General features: G+C 33.3%; 1 protein-coding gene across 1 annotated transcript; it reads right to left on the bottom strand.

Annotated features, from left to right (window-relative positions):
- Positions 1 to 2,666: 2,666 nt before the first annotated feature.
- Positions 2,667 to 21,527, bottom strand: LOC126885562 (uncharacterized). The gene is made up of 3 exons (XM_050652149.1): positions 20,091 to 21,527; positions 19,401 to 19,964; positions 2,667 to 2,735 (listed from the first exon to the last, which is right to left on the bottom strand). The coding sequence occupies exons 1-3, from the start codon at positions 21,525 to 21,527 to the stop codon at positions 2,667 to 2,669; spliced, it is 2,070 nt and encodes a 689-aa protein (XP_050508106.1).
- Between the last annotated feature and the right edge of the window lie 392 nt (positions 21,528 to 21,919).

Raw genomic sequence — 21,919 nt, 5'->3', positions numbered from 1 at the left:
GGTATAAACTCTTCAGTTGTAGTACTATCTAATATTTCCATATTGATAATAAAATGATTAGAGCCTAGTGTGTCAGAATGTATGTACCAGTGGATTTTATTAACTATGTCAGGAGTAACAAAAGTTACATCAATTGCTGAACTATTTTGATCTGGTCGAGTAAGAACAGTAGGCTCGCCATTATTTATTACGATAAGGTTGAGATCATCTGCAGTGTTAATAAGCTGTGTTCCAACTGTGTCATTGTAACTAGATCCCCAAATAGTATGGTGAGCATTAAAATCTCCTCCTATAATTGCTGAATTATTAACTTGCGAGAAGATGTTTGTCCAATCATTTACTGAACTTTTACTTTTAGGTGGTCTATATATAGATAAAATATTCAGATCCTTTGTTTTATATTTAATTGTTACACCACAAACTTCTATTTCCGTATTAAAATTAGAGTTTAAATTTAATTCACTAAAAGTAATTGAATTGTGGATGAGAATAGCTACACCACCGAAGCCATCATTTCTGTCTTTTCTAACCAAATTATAATTTTTTAAATGATAACTAATATCTTTTTTGAACCATGTTTCACTAATTAGGAGGATGTCTATACTTTTATTATTTAAATAATGCATTAAACTACCTTTGTTTGATATAGCAGATCTGGAATTCCACTGACTTATTTTTAAATTATGTTGTATTGACATTATGAATTAATTATAAACTGTTCTACTTCTTTAATAATTATTTTGTTGTCTAAGGTTTTTATGTCTTCTACTGTATGAATATTTTTTAAAAAGTTTATTATAAATGTTGCTACAGATTTAGCTAGTTAAGTTTTATTTTCGATATATTTATTCGGTGTATAAGAATTAGTTGGCAAAGGTTGAGACGGTCCAAAAGTGAAGGGGAACATCGGTTTATGAGATGTTGATTCTAAAATAGGTTAATTTGCTTTTCTTTTCTTTCCTGAGTGTTCATTTGAATTATTTATATTAGAGTTTGATTGAGTCAAAAATTGAGATCTATTAATTTCTACAGTTGGCCGAGTCGGACCAAGATTTTTATCATTATTATTAATTGGTAGGGATGGAAATTCTTTTTCATTATTATTTAAACAAGAGAAAGAGTTGGGACTGATGAGTGCTGAAAAGGAGTTTTCACATATTAATCTAGCTTCCACAAAAGTAGTTTTTTGTTCTATCATATTATTCTTAATTTTCTTTTGTTTTTCATAAAATGGACATTTTTTTGATATTGTCACATGTTCGTTATTTTTGCAATGTATACAAAACATACTTTTTTCGCAATGATGGTCTTTATTTTTAATTTCACCGCACTGTATACATAGTTCCTGTGTACTTCGGCATTGCCCTGAAACATGCCCAAATTTTAAACACTTATAACATTGAACAACTCGGCCAAAAAACTGTTCAACAGAAAAATATACTCTATTAAAGGCAACATAATTCGGTAAAATATTTCCTTCAAAAGTTATAATTATAGTTTTTTGTCCACATATTCAATTTTATCTTCTTTTTGTACCCTACGCTTAGTCTTATATATACTCAAAACATTAGAAGGAGTTTCGATGTTATCCATGAGATATTTCACATCATATCTAGTGTCAACGTCTTTCACCACACCTTTTATTTCTAGTAAATGACTAGGAATATATGCTTTCAAATTTTGTTCTTTAAGTGAGCTGTTATTGACGAGGTTATTTGCCTCTAACCGAGAAGTAAGCAAAACTTTTACACGGTTCCTACCTATACTTTTAATTTCTCGAACATTCGTTAATTTTAATTTTTTAAAAATAAGGTGCCCAATCGTCATTGCATGTAATTTTCCCAAATTAAGATCATCACCAATCCTTTCAATGTAAACCCAAATATTATCAAGATTATACTTATCTGAAAGCAAATTGAATTGTTTAATGTTCGCTCTCGCATTTTGTCCATCATCTTGCATATTCAATTCCATTTTACTAATAATATCACCATTATCCGCAGTCACCCGCGTCAAAAGAGACGTCCCTGACTCACTTTTATCCCCCATTTAGGGGGAAATAAGTTTTAAACCACTATATACTGAAATGTTTTTGTTTATAAACATTAAATTAATTATTAACCACTACTTTATCTTCCAAAAAACACCAAAACTTTTATCTTTTACAGGAGCAGATTAAAATATCAACATCAACTTTGACAGTTATTTTGACAATGGAAAACATCGTTAAACATATAAAAGCTAAGATAAGATGGGCAGGCCAGCTGGTAAGATCAGAGGAAGGAAAAGTGTTAAAGGTAGTGTTTTTGATAGACGGTAGCAGATCAGCAGGATGTCCCGGAACAAGATGGAAGCATGATAAAGACTCAAAGTATCCTGAGTATTAAAGGCTATTTGTAGAATTATTTGCATATTTGAAACGATATGAACCATTTTGTCACTTTAAAATTCGTGAAATCCAAACGGTGAGAGAAAAATGTAATATTATTTTTGCAGTTTCTAAATAATTATTGTTTAATTTCTCTCGAAAAATTTCAAATCTTTAAAAATTGCTCGGACTATCAAGGAGCTTGGTCACCCCTGCTCTATGGGATGTTTAGGGTAGATATTTGGCATAGCTTTAATTGCACTAAAAAGAATGACACTATAGAAGATTGGACTAAGCATTAAATTTTATATTTCTTGTTATGACCACCCATTTTACCTGTACCACCTCGATTCATTAATTCATCTATCTATAAGAACAAATTTTATTGAATAAAAAATAAACTCTGGCAATAAATATATGCTCTGGCAACATTGGTCTATTAAGGAGACCTAGGATTTTTAAGCCGGCCGTTATGATAGATTACGAAACAAACAATGGACAAGATCATTCTCAACGGTTTGTTGCTTCTTTCGAAAAGCCTCCAAATCCTGCCGGATATGCTTTTATTCCTAGATATGTGAGCATGTATATACGAGAATGAGTGATGAGCTTTGAATTATTTATTTCTAGGACATGTTAAGACGCATCTCAAGTGTGCTCCGTTTTCAGAGACGGACTTCTTACGCGTTCGAAGAGTTAAATTAAGAATTTAAAATATTGTTTTCCACAATTATCAGTACGATGATAATTATTAAAATCTGGTCATAAATGACCAATGAGCAATTTCAATTTTGTAATATATTGAAAACTTATCTGCATTTTTTATACTTTATTCCTACATTGAAATAAAAGGTCTACATTATAAATCTTTAAAATGAGGTTAAGTTCTACCTTCATCCCTGACTTGACAGATGGTTGACACAGAATATATTCTCTGTGCCAACGACTGCCTTAACATACCTAGTTACCAGCCCACTAGTTACCACTATATTACAAATATTTAAATCAAAAATTTCAGTAGATGTTCATTACTACTGTTCCTTAAAATTAAGAGCTTAAATACCATATAGCGTCTCTGATCAGCATTAAAAGGATAGTGCACTTTTCTAACATGCTCACACGCACAAGCACTATCCTTTGCGTTTCACTATCATTCAAACTAGTTCCAAAGACTTTGTTATTTTCAATCTTCTATGTTGCCCAATAGTATCGTGGTGGATTGCGTCCATATTCTCGTGCCTATAAAGTATTTGCTCGTAATTTCCTGTCACCCTCTTGATTATTATATCCATAGTTTTCATTCTTATGTCCTTATGGAGATCACTATTTCCCACGTACCAATGTTTTCCAGTATCTTTTTCTTGAACATTTGAATTATTGTTATATTGCTTGGTCTAGCGCAACTCGGTATTGGGCATCCATAAGTTCACTCAGGTCTCAGTATTTGTTTGTAAAGTAGTAACTTATTATGGATCGAGAGAGTGGAGTTTCTTCCAGCAGATTAATACATTTTCTTATACGTTAGTCTTCTTTCCTTTCTTCCCTTTTTTTTCTTGACCTTGTTTCGCATCTAATGTTGAACCTAAATACTTAGGACCAGTAACTGCATGTGGTACTTGAATATTGTTGATTATAACTGGTCTATATTGTATTTTTTGTTGGTAAATTTAACTTTAAATTAACTTTAAGTTAACTAAAGAGATTTAGCTTCATTCAGCCCGGCTCTCCATTTTTGTCTCCATTTATGGATTTGGTTAACAGCTATTTGGCGATACTTACCTGGCGTACGATAATGACTCACATGAACAAACAACCACCCCCCAACGTAGAACACGACGACGAAGATGAAAATATCGATAAGAATGAAGTACTGGAAGCCATCTCGCATCTAAAAGTAGGAAAATCAGCAGGCCATGATAAGATCACACCAGAAATGCTGAAAAATCTAGGGGTGTCAGGGTTAGAGATGTTAACAGAAATTCTCAACAAAGCCTGGCACTTGGGTACTGTACCAGAAGATTGGAAAACTGGAATTATATTGCCCATTTTTAAGAAAGGGGACACAAGAAATTGCGGCAATTACAGAGGTATTACGTTGTTATGTGTGGTGTCAAAATCGTACGAATACATATTAAACAAAACACTTAGTTCAATAGTTGAACACAATTTAGCAGAACCACAAAGTGGGTTCAGAAAAGGCCGGAGTACCCAAAACCACATCTTTACGATCAAGCAAGTAACAGAAAAAACGAGAACTACTAAAACTGAAGTATATGCAGCATTTATAGATTTAGAAAAAGCATTCGATAAAGTTTCACAATGCATAGTTTGGGAAAGTCTCGAACGAAGAAATATTGAACCCACACTGAGGCAGGCTATACAAAGCTTATATACAGTCGGAAAAATGAAAGAATACCCATGAACGAACATATAAAACACGCTGTATTTTCCTGTCACCGTGTCACAAAGAAAATTTCCCAGCGCAAGTACATGTAATGATAATTATTACATGTACTTGCGCAGGCCAATTTTTTGTATGACACGGTGGCATGAAAATACAGCGTGTTTTATATGTTCGTTCATGGGTATTCTTTCATTTTTCCTACTGTAAACATAACAAATGCTACATCAGGAAATATAATACCCATTCTGAAACTTTTGAGATAAATGATGGACTGAAGCAGGGAGGAGTACTGAGCCCCAAACTATTCATCGTACTCATGGATGACATCATAAAAATAATAGAAACAAAGACACGCAAATTACACATTGGTTACTACAGACTAGAACCCACAGACCTCAAAAGGAACCTAATAATGTGGAAAAAGGAGCTGGAAGAAAGAAATATGAAAATAAACATGGAGAAAACAAAGATAATGGTCATGGGAATGAGGATAAACAAGTAAATATAGAGATAAATAACAAGAAATTAGAACAAGTAGCAACATATAAATACCTGGGTGTGAAAATAGGGAATGGAGGAAGATCGGAAGAAGAAGTCAATGAAAGGATAACCATGGCGTCCAGAATGTACCATAGCTTAAAGAGAACATTCATTGGAAAGAGAGAAGTAAGCAGCAGGACAAATATAGAGTATACCCCAGGTATATAAAACGATCTTCAGGCCAATCCTTACCTATGGTAGTGAGAACTGGGTGCTAACACAATCATCGAAAAGCAGAATAAACTCCATCGACATGAAGTACCTAAGAAAAGTAAAAGGAATTACAAGACGCGATAGAATAAGAAACAGCATTGTGAGAGAAGAACTATAAGTCGAACCAGTAACACAAATACTAGATAAGAACAAGCTTAAATGGATTGGACATTTGTGTAGAATGAACAATGGTAGACAGGTAAAACGCGTATGGGAGGCAAAAGTACAAAACAAGAGAGGAAGAGGGAGACCAAACAAAACCTGGAACGATGAAGTGGTATGGATTCTGAGGACGAAAAATACAACTTGGACTGAAGCGAAACGAAGGGCCAAGAATAAGAAAGAGTGGAGTCGATTTGTATATGATATAGATGTATGAAATGTATTTTTAAACACCTTACACCGTTAGGTAGAAAGGTTTAGATTATATATATTAACAGCTATTTGGACCTTGTTGGTCGCTGTTCACTAGTCTTTAGATTTCTTGGTATCTTTTTGTTTTTTAACACATCACTGAATATTCCTACTGCTGCCTAAGTCATTCGGATTCTATTTATATTTGCCGTTTGATTCTGTTTGTCTAGTTTGATCGTGTGACTTAGGTATATATGCTGTTCGACACTTAAAATGAATAGTGCAGATAAAACTGAATTATTGGAGTAAATTTTTTTATATTACCAAGTAACGAACCTAAGTAATTTGTTTAATGGTATTGTGAGAACGATTTCCAAAGTGGAAATCGAAACATGAAAATAAACGTATCTTCAATAAAAATTGTGGTTAATTTCCATTAAAGATAATAAATAATATAGAAAAAATTTAACGGTTAGGTTTTAAAATGTTCGTAGCGAAACAAAGGATAGTGTTAGAACAAAAATTTAAAAAAAATGTTAAAAACAAAGCATAACTTCTTTTATTTGCAGCAGCTACAGCTCGATGCACTCCTGTCGTCGGCATAAAAGAGGACTCTTGGGAGACGGTATAATGCCGTTTGTTGTACAAAGTCGCATGTTTGATGTTTTATCTTGTTTAGCATTATAATGCTGTTTGCTTTTTTAATGCAATATGTACGAAATGTTTCTGCTTTGGGGCACAACTTAAGAAAACTCTGCATTCAAAATATAAATTATTAATTTATCTATAAACAAGAATTCAGAGCATAAAGAATATAAAGAGATTTTCAAGAAAAAAAAAAAAAAAAAAAAAAAAAAAAAAAAACATTAAAAGGGTAAACCCTGTAGTTGGCTGTATACCTTTGTTAAGACAACGTAGAATGAAGTAAACACTTCTGTTGTATATAGGTATATTATAAATTTATTAAAAAATTTTTAAAATTCATCCACAAGGGAGTGGTTGTACAAAACGTTTTCGGTCAAACTGACCATCCTCAGTGTAAACGTCCAGTGTACAAGTAATTGAAACTAGCCACTTGAATAGGTGTAAAACCTCAAAATAACATTATTGCTACATTATGAGCTGTATAGTAATCGACAATAAGTCGATGTCTTAAGATTAAAAATGTATCACATGTGGATGTATGTCATCCTTGCTCGGAATTAGCACAAGGTTGTGATCAGGTGAGAGGTTAACAACCAACAAGAGTTGGTTGTTAACCTCTCACCTGATCACAACCTTGTGCTAATTCCGAGCAAGGATGACATACATCCACATGTGATACATTTTTAATCTTAAGACATCGACTTATTGTCGATTACTATACAGCTCATAATGTAGCAATAATGTTATTTTGAGGTTTTACACCTATTCAAGTGGCTAGTTTCAATTACTTGTACACTGGACGTTTACACTGAGGATGGTCAGTTTGACCGAAAACGTTTTGTACAACCACTCCCTTGTGGATGAATTTTAAAAATTTTTTAATAAATTTATAATATACCTATATACAACAGAAGTGTTTACTTCATTCTACGTTAGATTTTCAAGAGATTTACATTCTCAAGAACTATAGTTCGTTCTTTTACTAGATGTAATATGTAATGGATTGTTTGTAGTCTGTTTTTAAAATAAAAATGTATTGTACTAAGGATTTGTTTAGACGTCCTTAAACTGACAGTTCAGGTTCGGATTCAGAACTCTGATTACTCTGGGCTAATTAGCAAAATACAAGGAAACAGTGGCGTACTGAGCATCGCGCTTTTTGCTTCTTTTGTTTCCAATTTGATGGGGACATTTTAAACTACTTGAAAAAATTTTTATTCAAGATTAAAAAAAAATTTAATTTAAAACCAATTTTTTTTTTCAAAAATGAGCACTTTGAACCGATAGAACTTACAGATCATATAAACAATACATAAGTCAAGTAACTTGTGAAGCGGTAACGATTAATTTAATTTGGGATGCTAATTAGGGGTGATTTTTATGATTTGTTTACCAAAAAAGGGACCAACTTTATTTTGAGCGTTATATACTTAATATTGATGCTAGAAACTAAAAAAAAAAAAAAACAAAAATAAAACTTTTTTAAAAACTTTGAAAAAGTTGTGATGAGTTTTTCCCGAAAAGTGCTTCATTTTTTGGTTATTTCACGTTGAAATATTCGATTTGGAATTTGACGAATAATAACCTACTTTTTATATATACACCATTATATTCTTTTTCTCATGATCATCTTTCAGTGCGTCACAGTTTTTCGATTTCTTTCTAACGCATTAAATTGTATATGACAGAAAAAAGGCACGTCGGTGATTAGTTTGGTAATTATTCTATATCGGTGATTATTCTAGTTGTCGATAGATGGCGCCATAATAAAAAAATAATTTTTTTTTAATTAGATAATAATATTACAAATAAAATCTGTATAATTTATAAGACTATACAAATCAAAGAAAATACCATTTTATAAATGCAAGAAACACATTTGATTTGTTTTTATTCCAAATTGAAAATAAAATGTGACAACTGTCAGATTTAACTAAAATGTCATGTTAGAATAAATGTCATAAATGTGTATTATCACGGACTTATCATTTTTCCTATCATTTGTTACGCACTGAAAAATGCTCATGAAAAGGACAATATATACATATACACCATTTTTTCACTTTTTTATAGGATATATTTTTACTTGATTTTTTTTCGATAAAATACTTACTTTTTGAGCTATTTGCTAAAACCCGTCTCAAAACGTGTTTTTGTTTTGTTGAAAAATGAGCATATGTATATTCACTCAGCACAATAGGTATCACTTTTTTTGTTTGACATGTTAGCTATGTGTATGACAAATTTCATCCTAATCCGAGCGGTTCTTTAAAATTTACAGCAAAAACCGTAAGTAAATGAACGATAAATTAGCTTGAGTTTTTATAAATATATGATAATATTGTATGATATAATGATGATTTACATTTAATGTTTATTAAAAACTTTTGATCTAAATTGTGTATTTTTACTGGGCGGGCGGGAACGCATCCCAACTGGAACCAGAGCCCGCTGATCTATCGGTACGCCACTGCAAGGAAAAGTTATTTAACAGCAATTTTATTGCTGGAATCGAATCTTATGACCCTATATATTAATAATATAGGTATGCAAAGTCCACAGATCAGATAGTGTGCTACTTTTTTGGTAAACAAAATGGCGCACGAAAATCGTGTTGTTTTTCAATTTTTGCTCTATAACTCAATAGATTTTAACTTTGCACCAAAAACACTCAAATAAAATTCACCGTTATTAAATTCTGCATAGAGACATGTTTTTCCCAATTTACTTTGACGAAAAGTTTCCTCGGAAAATGCTTGTTTTTCCAACAAAATCTTTAATTTTCAACTAAAATTTTAGGTAAGTAATTATTTATTAATAATTAAATAACTTGGTGATATCAAAGCTCTTTTGGTATAGATTATAGTTCCATAAGGCGATGAAAATTGAATGAACAGTTTAGCAACAATTGAATTGTTTCAGTGACAATTAAATTGTTTAGCAACAACTAAATTAAAAATTTACGGTCGCTATAATAACCATAATAATTACGATGCATAAGAATAGCTATGATTTTTGTATAAAAAGGCACTATACCAACCTGTCTACTGTATTTTACAGAATTAAAATTGGACTATTTAAGCGGCCTCAAAAGATTTTAAAATTAAAAACAATTTTGTGGCTTATAAACAAATAGAATATCTCGCGAAATATTAAATTAAAGTAAATTATGAAAACGATATTGAAAAAAGCGCGACATGACGCTTTAATTGCGATGAGTGGTTCATGAGATACAACCGGTCAAAGTTGACCGGCATGTACGGCAAAGATATAAACAATAGGATGGTAATTTTAATCCATCACCTTTTTATTTGGTCCTCTTTCTCCACATAAAATTTAATGTCTTTAAAGAACTCGTAACATATATTATTATGATAAAAACTATCGATATTACGAGTGAAAAATGCCGAAAATACCAAAATTCCAATCAAAATTTTGGGTTGAAAAAAATGGAATCTAAAAGTTCAAGATCGGTAATTATACGTTAAAAAAATACATTTTCTCGGCTTCCCATGAAGCAATTTTCTTCATTCTTTTTTGTTCCCAAGTAACTCGAGTAGACCAAAAATTAAAAAAAACACGATTTTCGGGCGCCATTTTGTTTATAAAACAAGAAGCACACTATCTGCGGTCTTTGCATAGCTAGACTATGAATATATAGGGTCATAAGATTCGATTCCAGCAATAAAATTGCTGGCAAATAACTTTTCCCAAAAATTCTCCGATAATCTGCCCAGACTAGATATAGTATAATAGGATTGCCAGCAAATGAAAACTTTTTGTATGCATTTGAATATTTTATCAACATCATCAACCTACATCTGTCCACTGCTGGATATAGGTCTTCTAAAACAAAAGGTTTAGTTTTGAATTCGACACGTTCTGTAGTAATACCTTGTCTCCGGGTTTATATTATTTTACCTGTTTTGGCATAATATGTTTTCTTTCTAATGTGTTTTGACAGTATTATGTTTTTTCTTACCTCTTTTGTGGCTACTTTGTGTTAATCTGTATTTTAGTTCCATTAATGAATCATCAACGTTGTTCAGGGGTTCCATTTCGTTTTGTACATTTCTAGAGCGTATTTCAGACATGCGATTCAGTGTACGAAGAATAGGGCCATGCAAACTAAATGACAATTTTCTTGACGCAGTTGTCGCTCTTCACGGCAACGGCCGTGAATGGTAATATTAGGCAGGTACTTGTAGAGGAGTAGTACAACGCAACTGCTATGGCATACAAAAGGATGATTTATTTATGACAATTCACAGAATGGGCGAAATATGGCAAACCTGCTTGCAATATACAACCATACTCATTCTACATTTGAAACGCAGTATAGGCAATCTACAGGTTTTTCCGAACACTAGTTCACATGGTGTGTAAGCTGTTGCTGAATGCACCGAAATAGTACATGAATATCAGAGTTATTGTAGGCACCCACTTCAATTTTGACAGTTTTATCTTAAAATGCCCATGTAAATCCTTATGAACATATTGTAAATTTTCAATTATCTCATGATGATACGATGTGAAGTTTCGTTTCTCTATTCTTGCTATAAAACGCTCCTCTGTCTGTTACTATCCTTCAGGGTACAAGCAATTAAAATTTTCTACAAATGGTTTGGATAGTCCTTTATACACTAAGCATCAAAATTAACGCACCACCTTAAAAATGGGACATTTTTGATGTCTCCTATTTACTAAACCTGTTGTCCGATTTGAGTGATTTTTTTAGTATATTATAACTTTATTCTTCAAGAATACCAGTGTAACAAATATTATTGCTAAACAGTTAAGTGTCATTGTATACGGGTGTAACAATGATAGTGTGTTTGTTCTTCAAAGTTTGGAACACCCTGTATAATATTCTAGCGTGTATAAAATATTGAAATTAAAACTCAACTATAGCCTTAGGCTTTCTTAACACTTTGCTTTTCACTCATTCGCTTATGTACGACAATAAAAAAGTTAGGTACTTTAACAACTAGCCATGTTATTTATCAATACAGGGTGTTTCTAAATAAGTGCGACAAACTTTAAGGGGTAATTCTGCATGAAAAAATAATGGCCGTTTGCTTTATAAATATATGTCCACAAATGCTTCGTTTCCGAGATACGGGATGTTGAATTTTTTCTTACAAACTGACGATTTATTTATTGCTCTAAAATCGGTTGAGATATGCAAATGAAATTTGGTAGGTTTTAAGAGGTAGTTATTGCTCATTTTTTGACATACAATTAAGAATTTTATATTCACCATTGGCGTGCAAACGGGATGTAGGTATCTAAAATGTATATACTCGTATGCATGCCAAAATGATGAGTTTAAAATTCTGAATTGTATGTCAAAAATGCGCAATAACTACCTCTTAAAACCTACCAAATTTTATTTGCATATCTCAACTGGTTTTAGAGCAATAAATAAATCGTCAGTTTGTAAGAAAAAATTTAACATCCCGTATCTCGGAAACGAAGCATTTGTGGACATATGTTTATAAAGCAAACGGTCGTTATTTTTTCATGCAGAATTATCCCTTAAAGTTTGGCGCACTTATTTAGAAAGTACATAAGTTTTTTATTATCACACATAAGCGAATGAATCAAGAAGCAAAATGTTAAGAAAGCTTAAGTCTATAGCTGAGTTTTAATTACAATAACAATATTTTTTATCCTCTAGAACAGAGGTTCCCAAACTATTTTTTCTCGTAGACCACTTTAAAAAATATACTGGTTTCGGTGGACCCCCTGCTGCTTCATTGGGGGGGTGGGGGGATAAGACATTGAAGGTCTTTTTCGTCTTCTTTTCTTTTCTCGAAATATTGAAAAAATTGTGTTTTAATAGAAGGGTTATCCAAAATGTGATTATTAAGCATTATAACAAGTTTTTTTATTTTAAAACAAGTTGTTGTTCAAACTTTAGCGTAGAAAACGATAAAATACTGTTTTTTACATTTTCGTCCATTCCCAACATACATGTTCTTCTATTTGGATGAAAATTTGCCCACAGATAGCCAAAACACAGAACTTTAATGGTTAAAAGAATTTGTATAGTTTTGCAATACAAGAAAAGTTACATGCAATAAAGAGTCAAAATTATATAGTACAGTCGGGTTAGCATTTGATCTTGCATGCCGAGCTACCCAAGCAAGATTCTATTTTTCTAATCTTAAGGAGGTCAATAGTAGTGTAAATTTAAAATCGCGAATAAAGGAGAACAGTTTTTGCTCAATATCTCCGCCATATTTAACTTTTTGACAACAAGTGTAAGGACTGAAGTTGTGGAAAATATGATTTCGTATAATTTATTCTATTATAAATTTTTTTGTGCCGTCGATATTTTCCGAGTTATGGGGGAAAGAGTGACAGTTACAGCATAATTATTGAATTATCTTGTTTATTATTAGTTTTATAACAAAACTGTACCTATACAAAAATGGAGAGAATTACATTTTATACAATTTTGATCTCTTTCATGTTTTTGCTAAAATCGATATTTCAGGTAGTACGTATGCGGTAAAGGCGCGAGCATAAGCACTGATTGATTTGATAGCAGTGGTTTTTGTTCAATATCTCCGTAATTCTCAAATTTTCGACAAAAATGGTAGGAACTGAAATTGATCCAAATAAATTGTGTTTACAATAATTATTATAATTTTCTTAACCATTCTTTTCGTATGGTCGATATTTTCCGAATTAAATGTACTTACAGTAGACGCCTATATTTTTGACTCTGATATTATTCCACGTATTTTTTTTGTATTGTAAAACGATACAAATTCTTTTAACTACTTAAAGACCTGTGTTTTGATTATCTGTAAAAATAACTTGTTATGATGCATTATAATAACATTTTTGAGTCACTACTATTAAAATATTATTTTTCCATTGATATTTTACAATAAAAAAATGCAAATTTGTTTAAATAAATACCAAATCGCTATAAAATTTTCGTGGACCCCCACTTGCAACTTGTGAACCCCCATTTTCACGCCAACGTAAACCCCCGTTGAATCCCTCGTGGACCACTTTGGGAATCACTGCTCTAGAATATTCCACAGGGTGTTCCAAACTTTGAGAAAAAAAAACAATATCATTGTTACACCCGGTATACAATGACACTTACCTTTTTAGCAATAATATTATTACATCTATATTCTTAAATAATAAAGCTATAATGTACTAAAAAAATCACTCAAATCGGACAACAGGTTTAGGAAATTCGAGACATCAAAAATGTCCCATTTTTAAGGTGGTGCGTTAATTTTGATTCTTAGTGTAGTTCCACTATTTAACTTACCATAAAATTAACGCCTTTATTATTAAATAATCAGATCATCAAAAGAATATTTTATTAAAATGAAAAACAAATTTTATAAAATTGTAATAAACATATATTATTATTAATTTAACAAAAAATTCTTGACAAAAAGATATTCATCTTGAAATCAGACCTAAATTTTGTACTTTAGCAACATAGTCACAAACGCATAAATAAAAATAGATTAGCAAAATTTAAACTATTTTTAAATGTTAACAATATAATTAGATAGGATATAATTGTATTTTATTTTTTTATTATTTTTTTAACATGATTTGAATAGTTTAACGGTATGCTTTAAGCAAAATATACTCACAGACAAAAATATTGCACATTTTAGCTTCAATCATTATTTTTTCTTTATTTTTATCTTTGAATTGTTATGTACTTTTGTTATTCCTGAATGTTTGACTTATATGTATTAGAATTTATTAGAAATTATTTTTTTCAGCTGTCAAATTCTGACGTTTTTGCTTTTTCAGCCAATCACCACGCGTCGTTCTAGCCAATCATTGAGTGTAATACTGATAAAACAGCCTCTTCCTTGATAAAACAGTCTCTTCCCTGATAAAACTTAAGGTACCCTAAATTTCACATAATACGTACATACCTGTGTTTACTAACTTAATTTATAAACAGCCCTGGTACATAGATATTTTAAAAACACTAACCAAGATATACTCAGATTTTCTACAGTTTTTATTTTCAAAATAAATATTTCTAAACTTTTCATAAACGTCAAACAGAACCGATGTAAACCGTACACAGAACACAGAACTAATTCATCTATTTTGTTGCCGATTTCAACAAACCAGTGTTATCACATAAAAGGATTCGAATATTTACAACGTAATATTTTGTAACAATAGTTACTTTTAAAATACACATTATATTAGTAGAATTAGTAAAATAGTTCTAAAATTACATTCTCCTATTTTATTATTACAAAAACACGGGTGAATAATAATTAAATAAAATGCATTCACCTGGGGGTTAGGCAAAACCAATTACAACACTGCACTGTGGTGAACTCACCCAGCGTAGCTGGGTAAGACCACGAAGCAAGTATTAATTTATCTATAACCTACTTAAGACATTGATCCTAGTTGTCTTAAAAATATTTCACAGATGCCCGTATTTACTAATAATACCAAATTGGTTCACAAAATAATCTTTTCAAATACCACTCGTCCTCTAAATTTTGCTTGATAAATTTTTTCGTTTTCATACTTAAACTTCTTGATTTAGGGTAAAATCACTCAAACAAACCGAAATGGATAAAATCACTCGTCCTTCGGACTCGTGATTTTATCATTCGGTTTGTTTTCGTAATTTTACCAAATAAAGAAGTTTTCGTGAAAACAAAAAAATTTATCGATAACATTTAGAGGACTCGTGGTATTACCTTTGATAAAATAATGCCTAGAAATAATTTTTATAGCCGAAGAAGCAATTACATTATTCTTCTTGTGCCGTCTTTTAACGAAGGTTGGCGATCACTTCTTTAAACGATTCTCTATCTTTTGCAACATGAAATATGGTGTGAGTTTTTATTCAATCTCACCCCACCGTGGCAAAAATGGTTTAATTATTACCTTTTGCCTAATTGGACATAGGTGAATATTTTAGGACCACACCCGTATGTCCCGTCCTTCGATATAAACAAAATAGTGAACTTTTAGGAGAACTGGTTCTAAGATTTAATTTGGTCTGGTTTTAAAGGTGCTAATTAATACGATAGAAAGGGTTGTGTATTAGCGATAAATAAGGGTATTCGGCGAACAAAACATTTATTAACAACAACGATTTTGACAAATAAGCGGCTTAACGATAAATTATAGTCTTAATAGCGAACGAGAGAACGTAAGAGTCTTTTTAATCTATTAATTATTGCGGAGAGAGTATTTTTACGGCGAAAAGAGACGCACAAGCGAACAAAGTGTTCATCTCTGACATCAGAAAGAGACTACTGAAATTCTATTCAAATCTCTGCACTATTATCTTTGATAGTTTAGTTTACACCATTCGCCCTGAAAAGGGCCAAACACATGTTACACTTCTTTGGCAAAATGACCTGCTTTTACCCCGAAACTATAAAAAATGCAGATGTATATTTTATGAAACACACAACGCTACACTCAAGTTTTTCAGAGAATTAAATATTTTAAACACAATACAGATTGTCCCAACAGATTTACAGAGCGATATTTTTATAAAAGCAAATTAATGTAAATAACTGTTGTTTTCACAACATACTCCCCCGCGTTGAAGCACTGGCTTTAACATAAACCTAACCTAACATAAATCAACTTACAACGTTCTTAAGCGAAAACACTAAACTTAACTTAATTTTAACAGTCATTTGGTAGAGGACACAATTTATTAATAGAGCGCTTGAAGACTCCATATTTAGTTTTGACCGATGCAACTCTTACTCGGCCATCCTTTCCGGGAAAGACATCAATCACTCTTGCTAGAGCCCAGTAAAGAGGAGGAGTGTTATCTTCAATCAACAAGACGAGATCGCTGGGCTCTAGGTTCTTATGAGGAAGAAACCATTTAGGGCGATTTTGGAGTCTGTTCAAGTAGTCAATTGACCATTTTTTCCAAAACATTTGCTGGAGTTTAGAGAGATGTTGCCATAAACTTAATCTATTTTCGGGAATGTGGATTACATCCCTTTCAGGAAATGACGTAAGAGATTGTCCAATCAAGAAATGTCCAGGGGTCAGATAGGTTAGATCAGAGGGATCATTTGAGAGGGAGCAAAGCGGTCGAGAGTTGAGCACAGCTTCAATTTGAGTGAGAACAGTGGTAAATTCTTCAAAAGTGAGCTTAATATCACCCATGAGTCTACGGATATGATGCTTTGCGCTCTTTATAGCGCTTTCCCAGATGCCACCATGATGAGGGGCTCGAGGAACTATGGTTTTCCAGCGAATATGCGATGATGCCAAAAAATCATTAATAGAGCGAGAGTTTTCTTTTTCTTTTAAAAACTTATAAAGTTCAAACAACTGATTACGAGCTCCCAAAAAGTTCGTAGCGTTGTCACTGAATATAGTCTGAGGGAGGCCTCTACGGCTAATAAAACGTTTTAGAGCGAGAAGAAACGTTTCTGTAGAAAGGCCGGACACGACTTCGATGTGAACAGCTCGAGTCGATAGACAAACGAAAAGAGCAATATAAGATTTTATCAAGGGAGCTTTGCGGAGTTTGGAAGCTTTAATCTGAAAGGGGCCACCAAAATCTAATCCGACATGAGCGAATACTCGAGAGGATTGCAAACGTTCCTTTGGTAAATCTGCCATAATCTGAATAGCGGGTTTGGCATTAAATCTAAAACAAACCATACATTGGTGTATGACCTTTTTAACTTCACGTAGTCCATTTAAAGGCCAATATTTAAGTCGAATTTGAGATAAAGTATTTTGAGGACCAGAGTGACAAAGTCTGATATGTTCTCTCTGAAGAAAGAGACGTACTACACGATTTTTTGAGGGAAGGAGAAGAGGATATTTTTGATCAAATGTAACGTCTGAGTTACCAAGGCGACCTCCTACACGCAGCATTTCATTTTCATCCAAAAAGGGGTTTAAGCGTAAAATAGACTTATTGGATAGAGTTTTACCTTTTTTAATCTCAGAAATCTCAAGCGAGAAAGAAGAATACTGAAGCATCTTAACAATCTTCAGTTCAGCGTTTTGAAGTTCGCTTACTTCAAGAGAATTTGATAACTTATGAGAAGGCGATTTGGCATTATTGGCAAACCTGAATATAAATGCTAAAGTTCTTACAAACCTTGAAAAATTAGAGAACCTATCAGAAAGAGAGGTGAAAAAATCTATTTGATCATTTCGAATGTGAAGAGTTACTTTCCTTTCTTCGGGTAACTTGGAGGTATAAACTTTTGGATTGTATTTCAACAAATCCAACCGAGATTGATTCAAAAATTGAGGACCATGAAACCACAAAGAAGATTTAAGTATTTCAGCGGGTAGCATTCCTCGGGAGAGTATGTCGGCAGGATTCTCTTTGGATCGTACGTGCCTCCAATGAGCGTTAGGAGAATTATCTAAAATTTGTGCAACCCTATTTGCTACAAATTGAGTCCAACGAGAGGGATGCGAACGAAGCCAAGCGAGAACAATTTCTGAATCCGACCACATATTTATAGAGTCTAAGCGAGAGAGTTTTTCTTCAATAATATTAGCAATCCTTGCTGTGAGCTTACTACACAATAGCGCACCCATGAGTTCCAATCTTGGGAGAGTCAAGGGTTTTAGCGGAGCGACACGACTCTTAGATGCTAAAAGTGAACAAGATACTTGTTCTGATCTATAAATCACACGTAGGTAGATGCAAGCTCCATAAGCCTTTAAACTTGCATCCGAGAATGAGTGAATCTCAACACTGGTGATTTCTTGACTTAAGAAGAGACACCGAGGTATATTTAAATCCTTAAAATGAGAGAGACTGCGAACAAAATTTAGCCACTCATGCAACGTATCTGCATCTATGCTATCGTTCCAATTAATTTTGGAAATCCAAATTTTTTGCATAATTAATTTAGCGACAACTGTAACTGGGTTAATTAGGCCTTGAGGATCAAATATTTGGGCAATCATTGACAGTACTTCTCTCTTGGTGTATGAGTCCTTTAGGGTAAAATTTGGGAGAGAGATTGAGAAGGTGTCAAGAATAGGATTCCAACATAAACCTAAAACCTTATTGGAGCCATTATCTGGAGCTATTACATAAGAAGTGTTCGAAGAGAGAGAAGAGATATTTTTTAAAAACAAGTTTGAGTTAGAACACCATTTATGGAGAGAGATACAAGCGGTTCCAAGCAAACTAGTTATTTCCTTATGAGCTTTAAGGAGAGTCTGTACATCATTAGCGCCATAGAGAATGTCATCAATGTAACAACTATTTTGAAGAGCATCACTGGCCAAAGGATACTTAGTCTGATGAGTTTGTGCCAGTTCCATTAAACAGCGAGTACTCTGAAAGCTAGCGCTTTTAGTTCCATACGTGACGGTTTGCAATTCAAGACACTCAATGTCTTTTTCAGGGGAGTCACGCCACAAAATATTTAAAAGAGAGGTTTGAGCAGGATTTATTCTAACTTGTCTATACATTTTTTGTATATCCGTTGTAAAAACGAAGGAATACAATCTAAACCGTAGCAAAATGTCAAAAAGTTCCGGTTGAAGAGTAGGACCTTTGAGTAAAATATCATTGAGCGAATAACCACTAGAGCTTTTCATCGAACCATCAAAAACAACCCTAAGCTTTGTTGTTAAAGATTCTTCCTTAAACACACAGTGATGCGGTAGAAAATATTTATTTTCTAACTTTTCGTTGGTTAGAGAGAGAGGCACTATTTTCGCATGTTCGAGAAGAAGATATTCATTAATGAAAGATTTATATTGAGCGTATGTACTTTCGTTTTTTAAGAGCCTATGTTCTAAATTCATAAATCTTTTAAAGGCCATTTTAAAGGATTCACCTAACATTTTATTAGCGTTTTCAGAGACAAATGGAAGATTTACTTGAAAGCGGCCTGAAGGTAACACAAGAGTAGTTTTGCTAAATATTTGTTCCGTTAATTCTTCATCGGGAGTTAATTTACTAACGAGGGGAACTTCTTCAATTTCAAAAAATTGTTGAAGCAACTTATCCAACTGATTTTCTTCGGGTTCGGATTGAACAAAGAGAGAAACATTTGACTGAGAGATAGCCAAATGTGAATTACGGTGAAAAACCTGAGGATTAATTGTACCAAAAATAACATAGCCTAAGTGAGTATTCTGAAGAATGGGAAGATTTTTTCCTAGCCGTATAAATCCATCCGTCAATAATTCACTATAGATATCACCAGCCAGAAGCAAATCAATTTTACCCGGAACAGAATACGAGGGATCTGCGAGAGTGAGATCCTGTGGGACTTTTATTTTACTTCTATCTATAGTAGCTCTAGGAAGCTTACAAGTTATACTATCGAGTACAGCGAAAGAAGTTTTAAAACTTCTGTCCTTTACATTATAGGGGAAAAATTCTAAGTTTAACATTTCGTTTGAGAGTGAGGTGTTTTCGGATATGGTTGATATCTGGAGCTGTTTAAAATAAGGGATGAGTTTTAACTTCTCAACCAAATCACGAGAGATAAACGAATGTTGGCTCCCATTATCTAGGAGCGCTCTGGCATGCATGGGTCTGCCGTCTTTCGAATAAACGGTTACTAAAGCGGTAGCCAACAATACATCAGTTTTCACTGATAAAGCGGAGAGAGACGTGGCTGCCTGAGAATCTGGAGAGTTTTGCATATCTAGAGGAGGTCTGAATGAGCTAGTAGAAGCTTCATTTTGGCTGCGATTATTAAAAGAATGCTGAGTGGATATGGGAGCGACAACACGAGAAGCACCTTGAGAATTTTGAGGAGTTTGAGCATTGCGCTCACGAGAGAGAGCTTGCCTATTGATGTTCCTAGAGGAAGAGCCATTTTCAGAGGTTCCATGGAGGGATGAGTGATGATGACCCCCACACAAAGTACATGATCGAGTAGAGCCGCAATCTTGAGAGAAATGTTTACTACCCAAACAATTAAAACACAGTTTCTTACCTTTTACAAAATTAAATTTTTCCTGTAAAGAGAGGCATTTAAAATCATTACACTGATAAACCTTATGAGCATTACTTCTACAAAAAGTACAATTATTATCAGAGAAAGAGTGTGATGGTTGGTCAACTGATGAGAAGAAAGATGTTTTTGATTGAGACCTGTTATTAACCTTTTTATCATGATCTGAAACATTTAATTTTTCCTGAATATCACACTTTTTCTCGAGAAATTTAAAAAACTGTGAAAGGGTAGGTAAGGTCTTTGTCCCAATATCATATTCAAAGGCCCTATGTGTAGCAAAATCTAATTTTTGTAAAAATATTTCAATTAATAGTAAATCCCAATGCTCAATTGGTACTGACATATTTTTCAAAGCGAGCAGCGTCTGCTGAGCTAGAGTTAAAAATTCGCGTAATGCCTTTGAATTACTTTTAACTAGAGATGGAGCCTTTAACAATTTTTGAATGTGTAAGCTAATCACTCGCGATTTGTTTTCGTAACGATCTTTGAGAGTTTTTACAGCTATATCGAAATTTTCGTCGATAACTTCGATGTTGTCGATCAACTGGAGGGGTTCATTTCGCAGGAACGATTTAAGGTAAATAAATCGTTGCACATTATTGAGTTCTTCATTGTTCACTATTAGCGTCTCGAAGAGCTGGTAGAACGAGTTGAACTCAGAGAATGACCCGCAGAACGTTTGCATGGTGATCTCCGGAAGCCTAACCTTAGCAGTGGCCACAGTTGGCTGAGTGCTATTTGATCTGAGAGGAGGGGGGCCCAACAATAACTCGTCCATCTTACGCTGTAGGCCCGCGAGAATAGAGAAATATTTTTGCTCAGTTGTTACCCTGTCTTCTGCTTCAGTACCGGCTTCATCAATCTCGTCTATCTGATCCATTATTTCTTCATATTTTAAAAAACAGGTTTTTAATTCTGTTTGCCGAAATTGAAATTGTAGCGCATCCTTTTCCGTACTAGCCTTTTGTGAGAGCCAGTTTTCGATCCTTGTAATTTTAGCCTTCAAAGGCGTCCTTTTTTTCTTGAGGTCTTCCATTTCTATCCCGAATTCGATTGAACACACGGCGAGAGAGAGTCTATCGATACGCGGCAAAATCTAAATTACACTGGAGAGTTTTTTGTCAATTAACAAGCGCGGCGAAAGAATAAGAGTCTAAGTTTCACAGAGAGATACAGCGTCTACGTTAAATGTCTACAAAAGTGTTTTTGACCGTAAAATGTCTTTGAGCAGAGTTTACCTTGGATCAGCAATAAAAGTTTTAAAAAAAGGAAAAAGCTCACCAAATTAGTCCAATTGATAAAGCAACAGGCGGCAGCTACTAACCACACACAATAACTTCACTTCCTTTTACTTAGAGTTTATCGCGACGCGAACTAACAAGTCTTGTAGAGGTATTACACACAAAAATGTCCGAAAAAGCGGCACAA

Source organism: Diabrotica virgifera, chromosome 5 (assembly GCF_917563875.1).
Source record: "Diabrotica virgifera virgifera chromosome 5, PGI_DIABVI_V3a".
Classification (NCBI taxonomy): domain Eukaryota; kingdom Metazoa; phylum Arthropoda; class Insecta; order Coleoptera; family Chrysomelidae; genus Diabrotica; species Diabrotica virgifera.
The sequence above is the reverse complement of the archived record's forward strand: the minus strand, read 5'-3'. Positions and strand labels throughout refer to the sequence as shown.